This window comes from Hyaena hyaena, unplaced genomic scaffold (assembly GCF_003009895.1).
Source record: "Hyaena hyaena isolate Hyena2069 unplaced genomic scaffold, ASM300989v1 scaffold_30, whole genome shotgun sequence".
Classification (NCBI taxonomy): domain Eukaryota; kingdom Metazoa; phylum Chordata; class Mammalia; order Carnivora; family Hyaenidae; genus Hyaena; species Hyaena hyaena.
The window spans coordinates 2,554,026-2,561,264 of NW_024080662.1; the positions used below are offsets into that span (position 1 = coordinate 2,554,026).

The 7,239-nt window shown below is 39.0% G+C and overlaps 1 protein-coding gene across 1 annotated transcript in view; it reads left to right on the forward strand.

The window, feature by feature from the left end:
* The window catches only part of SMARCC1 (SWI/SNF related, matrix associated, actin dependent regulator of chromatin subfamily c member 1), a 183,385-nt gene that overhangs the window by 38,964 nt on the left and 137,182 nt on the right, over positions 1–7,239 (forward strand). The window contains exon 6 of the mRNA XM_039228159.1: positions 2,097–2,166. Coding sequence (XP_039084090.1) covers positions 2,097–2,166 — 70 coding nt within the window. The remainder of the gene's footprint in view (positions 1–2,096; positions 2,167–7,239) is intronic.

Here is a 7,239-nt window from a genome sequence, read left to right on the forward strand (position 1 = left end):
TGCGAACTGGAAAATTCTGTTTTCTGCATAAGCTTTTTTGTTCTGATTCACATGTACCACTGCTGTCTTCGGACATCTTTCTCTCCCTCCTTGAACCTCATGTTAGGCTGAGACCTAGGGTATTTACTGCATGTAGGTTTGTGACTACTACATGTGGCTTAACTGTAAGCAAACCTGTAACATGGTAAACTACCTGAGGACACCCAGATGCTGTTTCCAAAACAGCATTATTTGAGTGACAAGTGTTAACTAATCCTTAGGATTAGTTGAGAAGCCTCCTGAAATCTTTCTTCTTTCTGCTGTAAGAAAGATTGTCAGTTGAATTATGTTTCAGTAGTTAGTAAAATATATTCTGAGTTCTTAAAGCAAGGATTTCCTTTTTTTTCTTTTTTTAAAACATTTTAAGGCTCTTGATTTATATTGTCTATTCCAGTTTTTTTAATGTTTATTAATTTTTTAAAAATGTTTTATTTCTGAGAGAGAGAGAGACAGCATGAGTAGGGGAGGGTCAGAGAGAGGGAGACACAGAATCTGAAACAGGCTCTAGGCTCTGGCTGGCTGTCTGCCTACAGAGCCTGAAGTGGGGCTCGAACCCACAAACCGCGAGATCATGACCAGAGCCGAAGTCAGACGCTTAACTGACTGAGCCACCCAGGTGCCCCTAATGTTTATTAATATTTGAGAGAGAGAGAGAGACAGACCGACAGACCATGAGTAAGGGAGGAGCAGAGAGAGAGGTAGACACAGAATCCAAAGGAGGCTCCAGGTTCTGAGCTGTCAGCACAGAGCCCGACGTGGGGCTTAAATTCACGAGCTATGAGATCATGACCTGAGCTAAAGTCAGATGGTTAACCAACTGAGCCACCCAGGCTCCCCTAAAGCAAGGATTTCTAATACTGCTTACATTTGGAGATTTAATACAGTCCTTACATATAGTATCCCTACCATAGAGAAAGATACTAGTATTATGCTATCAGATCAGGCAGTCTCAAAGTCCATTTGCTCTTCTCACTAACATTAGGACTTGGAACAAGTCACTTAATCTTCTTTTCTCTTCTTGACTGTTCATTGGAGTGGCCGTCAAGTGTAGTTTATTTAAAATTTTTATTACTTATTTTTGAGAGAGAGCATGTGCACAAGTGAGCAGGGGAGGAGCAGAGTGAGGGGGGTCAGAGGATCCGAAGCAGACTCTTCTGACAGCAGAGAGCCCGATGTAGGGCTCAAACTCATGAGCTGTGAAATCATAAGCTGTGAGATCATGACCTAAGCTGAAGTCTGACGCTTAACCGACTGAGCTGCCCAGGTGCCCCAAGTGTAGTTTAATTACATATGGAATGTTAGAAGGCAAAAGTGGAACAAGTTAGCCTGTTGGCTATTGCCTTCGAGCTGTAATTAGCTATTCTTCTTGCTACAGGTCATCCCGGAAGAAACTTACATATTTTCCTATGGTTGATACTGAACATTTAGTTGCCGTTTTTCAGAAATCTGGCTTAGTAATTGTTCTCTAGGGATAACCTCTATAAGGTTGTAAAGATCTTCCTGGCTTCATAGAATCTTACAGAAGAGACCTTAAGCTAAGGATATTATTGAATACTGTTGATTAATCTTTTGTTCTGACATTCAAAATGCTATAGTAACTCTGTTGTTTGAGTACTTACAGTGTACTTGTTACCAATCTTTGCTCATTGCTAAATTACAACAAAATCTTGTAAAATAGGTATTATTACCACTGTATTTCACAGAAGACGCTGAAGCACAAGAAAAACTTAGGATTTGTGATGACTTTGGAGTAACTTTTAGAATTGGAAGTACTCATATTCCTGATAAGGTTACCTAGAGAGAGAGATGTAGAGAATTAGCCAGGAGGCACTTACATGATTTTTCTATACAATATAAGCTGTGTCTATACATAATTTATGTGTTTTTATATGTTCTTGTTAATAATTATCCTTTTCTCGGACTAAAAATAGTAAAATTATTATAGTCTTAAAACATAAAGTAATGCCTTGGCAATTCTCAGGCAGTTTGCATCTGGCGTTGCATAATTTGTTTCCCATGTGCTTTACTTTTATGTTGTTTATTCGTTTGCTTTCCAGGGGACATTTACTGATGAGAAGTCAAAGGCTTCCCACCACATTTATCCATATCCTTCCTCACAAGAGGATGGTAAGTTCATTGTTGGTTGTGAACTCCTCCTTCACTAGATTTTAAATTTTATCAGAGATTTATTTAAAGGCTGTAACCTGTGTTTTGTAAAAGAAACTTTCAAGTATTAAGTAACTTGCACAGATTATTTAAATGTAGTTTTCTATTCTTTTTCTGAATGGGGCTAAGAAAACTAATTCTTTCTTGTTCAACTTACTTATCATTGGACTTTTATTTCTTTCTTTGTTGGTTATATTATCTGGGTGTTCAGTTTAGGCATACCTTATATATTAACTTTGTTAATGTTTGCTTTGTTGTTTGTGTTCTGAAAAGTAAGAGATCTTGCAAAATGAAAGAACATCTCCGGGGAAGAAGGCTTGGTGACTGAACAGGACCCACTGTATTTTAGTTCGGTTAATGTAAGATGGTTCAGATTCTGAACTTTCACTTCTGCTATTCTGCAAGTTGATTTTGTCAGTGGCCAGAGTTATATAGATTAGAACTAGATAAAACTTAGATAATTAACCAAATTAATTTAAGTTGAGAAATTGATCTCTTACAGGGATCGTCTTCTGGTTAACATAACATATCCCTGTAGGACATCTATATAAGAAGCCAAATTATGTCAGATTTGAGTTGCTAATTGTCCCATGCTGTGTACTTTTTCTTGACCAGTGCAATTATGCTAGAAGTCAGTAACAAAAAGCTTATTAGACAATCCCTATACATGTTTGAAAATTAAATATATTGCAATTATAAAAAGCGGGGTGGGGGGCACCTGGGTAGCTCAGTCGGTTAAGCTTCTGACTTCAGCTCAGGTCATGATCTCACAGTTTGTGGGCTTGAGCCCTGCGTCAGGCTCTCTCTCTCTCAAAGATAAATAAACATTAAAAAAAAATAAACATTGCCAAGTAATCCATGGGTCAAAGAAGAAATTACAGTGGAAGTAGAAAATCTTTGGAACTGAATGATTATGAAAATAATAATAATGTACAAGAATATTCTGTTGGATGCAGTTGAAGCTGTGTCATGAGAGAAATAAATATCTTTAAATGTGTATGTTAGGAGAGTGGCTCAGTCTTTTAAGCATTGAACTTTTTTTTTTAAGTTAATTATTATTATTTTATAAATGTTTATTTTTGAGAGAGAGAAAAGAGCACAAGCCAGGGAGGGGCAGAGAGAGAGGGAGACACAGAATCTGAACCAGGCTGCAGGTTCTGAGCTGTTAGTACAGAGCCTGTCATGGGGCTTGCACCCATGAGCAGTGAGATCATGACCTGAGCTGAAGTTGGATGCTTAACTGACTGAGCCACCCAGGGTCCCTTAAGCATCCAACACTTGATTTTGGCTCAGGTTATATATAATCTCATGGTTTGTGGAATTGGGCCCTGCATCAGGCTTTGCATTGATAGCGTGGAGCCTGCTTGGGATTCTCTCTCTCTGTCCCTCCACATCTCATGCTCTTGCACTGTCTCTGTCTCTCTCAAAATAAGCATTTTATACATACATATATATATATATATATTTTTTACATGTTATATATATATATATATTTTACATGTTATATATATATATACTTACATTTATTTATTTTTTGAGAAATAGAGTGAGACAGAGTGTGAGCAAGGAGGGTCAGAGAGAGGAGACACAGAATCTGAAGCAGGCTCCAGGCTCTGAGCAGGCATTCAGCACAGAGTCCGATGTGGGGCTCGAACCCACCAACTGTGAGACCATGACTTGAGCCAAAGTTGGACACTTAAGTGACTGAGCCACTCAGATGTCCCTAAATAAACATTAAAAAAATTTTTTTTTTATTTTTGGGCTAGTGCAAGCAAGGGAGGGGCAGAGAGGGAGACGGAGGATCTGAAGTGGGTTCTGCGGTGACAGCAGTGAGCCTGGTGTGGGGGTCGAACTCAAACTGTGAGGTCATGACCTGAGCCAAAGTTGGAGACTCAACCAACTGAGCCACCCAGGTGCCCTAGTAAATAAACATTTAGAAAAATGTTTTTTTAAAAGGTTTATTTATTTTTAGAGAGAGAGGGAGACACAGAATCGGAAGCAGGCTCCAGCCTCTGTACTGTCAGCACAGAGCCTGATGTGGGGCTCGAACTCACGGACTGTGAGATCATGACCTGAGCTGAGTTGGACACTCAACTGATGGAGCAACCCAGGTGTCCCTAAATAAACATTTTTAAAAAAATTTTAAAAAAAATTTTTAAAAAACTGCCATCTCAGAGCCTGGAGCCTGTTTCAGTCTGTGACTCCGTCTCTCTCTGACCCTCCCCTGCTCGCGCTGTCTCTCTCTCTCTCTTTCCTAGAAATAAATAAAACATTTAAAAAAAATTTTTTTTTAAATGTTTTATTTATTTTTGAGAGTGAGAGGTCACGAGTAGGAGAAGGCCAGAGAGAGAGAGAGACATAATTGGAAGGAGACTCTAGGCTCTGAGCTGTCAGCACAAAATCCGATGCAGGGTTTGAACCCATGAGCTGTGAGATCATGACCTGAGCTGAAGTCAGACGCTTGACCGACTGAGCCACCCAGGCGCCCCGCCCCCCTAAATAAACATTTTTAAAACGGTATGTTGGGGTGGCGGCTCAGAGCCTGGAGCCTGCTTCAGATTCTGTATCTCCCTCTCTTTCTGACCCTCCCCTGCTCATGCTGTCTCTCTCTCTCTCAGAAATAAATAAAACAAAAAAAGTTTTTTTAAATGGTATGTTAGGAAAGAAAGACAAAATCAGTGGTGCACACATCTTTTTTATGAGATTGGAAAAAATAACAGCAAATTAAATATAAAGAAAGAAAGAATCAGAGACAAGATTTTATGATGTGGAAAATAAACCAGAGCAAGGCACTCAGCAGTGTCAGAAATGGCTCTCAGAAAAGATCAGTGAGGCTATTGGAATTGTGCTCCAAGTAAGCAAGAACAGAAGAACAAATAAAGTGAAAAATGGAAGGAGGACATTGCTATGGATCTTACAGATATTGAAAACAATTACAGGGGCTAAGTTAGGTTTGTTTGGTTGCTTGGTTGCTTGTGTGTTTGGTATCAAATCTCAGAAACCATTGCCTCATCCAGAGCCCTGAAGTTTTACAACCTGTTTCCTCTTCTAAGACTTTACAGTCTTGTTGTTACTTTTAGATCTTTTCATCATCAGTGTGATACCTATTTGTTACAGTCAGAATGTCAGCTCTGTGATTGTTGGCTTTTATAAAGTGAGAAACCTTACCTTGCCTTCATTGAAGGCATTGTTTCTTCCATTGAACTGGTTGTTTCTCAGCCTTTATCCCATTAGGTAATAGCTGCTGATCTCCACTAGATGGGGGTGGTGGATTGAGTGATGTTAGAACACTGATTCTGTTGCAGGCTCTGTGTCTCTAATAAGGCTGATAAAAAACTTTTAGCATGTGAACTTTTTGGAAAAAAACTGCCTTTTACAAAAGATTTGATCTGTGATTGTTATATCCAGCTACTTAGTGATTCTTTACCAGTGCTGGTTTCATTGTTCTCCTTGGTTTAAAACAACTTGGTTTACTGAATACTCATGCGTGCTTGATATTATCAGTAGTTATAGCATTACAGTTGCTCTAACTACTGATACTATTCTATTCTAATATAATCAGTAAGACATGGTTCTGCACACTGTACGATTTAACTTAGAATAACTGACTGTCAGGAAAATGTTGACTCAGCAAAGCCCTGTGCTGGACACCCTTACATGTATTTGTTTCAGGTAGGTGTGTAGATGATAACAGTACCAGCCAGAAACACATTAGGAACTGTGTTGAAAATCCTCAAAAATGCAACATATCTTTAATGAGGATTAGCCAAAATTTAAAATAAAATGTGATATTTAATGGGCCTTAATCTTTTGGTAAGATTTTGGGTATGGCTTCCTAGAAGAGGGTGCAAAATAAGCAAAAGCCTAGAAGTTAAAAAATTAGGAACTTTGAGGAGAAAGAAATGGCAAAATTTGGCTGTGTATCTTAGGATAGTGGGGTAGAAGTGTGGGTAGGTGGGAGGACAAAGCTCTGGTGTAGAGGAGTTTTGTTTTTATTGGGTGGATGAGGGTAAGAATAGATGATAATGAGGATTTTGGTGAAGATAAATGTACAACTGTGGCTGTGTTAGGAAAATTTACCTGAGAGCTGATTTCTGGGATATATATACGATATAAGGAGACTGGTCAGAGAGCAGGACCCTTCTTGAAGCTCGGAGTTCGGTTGCTTAGTGAGGAAAAATTGTGTCATTGGATGAGGTAAATCAGGAGAGCAAAGAGATAAGTCACATGGCAAGCCAAGGATGGTCCATATCTTAAAAGTCAAGGGAAAATAAGGAAAGTATTTTAAAACACAGGAGGTTGGCAGTGGATCTGTTTTACAAAGAAATGAACGTGAGACCTTAGACAAGGCATTTGGCTTTGTCAGTAAGGAAATAATTGGTAACCTTTCAGAATGAAATTTTAGTAACTTGCAAGTGATAGTAAGTTGTAGAGTTGATGGAAGATTACCAACTTCTTTTTATTTATTTATTTATTTATTTATTTATTATTTATTTCTAGGAGAGAGAGAGAGCGTGAGCAGGAGAGGGTCAGAGAGAGAGGGAGTCACAGACTGAAACAGGCTCCAGGCTCTGAGCTGGCAGGCAGCACAGAGCCCGACGCGGGGCCCGAACCCACGAACCGCGAGATCATGACCTAAGCAAAAGTCGGACGCTTAACCGACTAAGCCACCCAGGCGCCCCAAGATTACCAACTTCTGAGAATGTATGGCAGGGAAAAGAAAATGTAGGATGCCACCCAGCAGGTGGCCTGGGTTTTCTCTTTCAATATTGGGCTTTATAGTGTGTTTCTGGGTAGAGTAGAAGTAAACTGAAGCACATAATGGAGTTGAGACCTGGAAGGGATACAAGGGTTGGTTTAAAAACATGGGTTCAATTACTGGTTTTAGCATAAAGAATATGTATTTCCTCAGAGATGAAAATAAATAAAGAGAATTTTAAAAATTGAGCTATTCATTAGAAGAGGAAGACAGACTAACTCTTACTTACTATTTAGATGAGTGAATTTGTCCCTTAGGCTTTCTTTTTTTTTTTT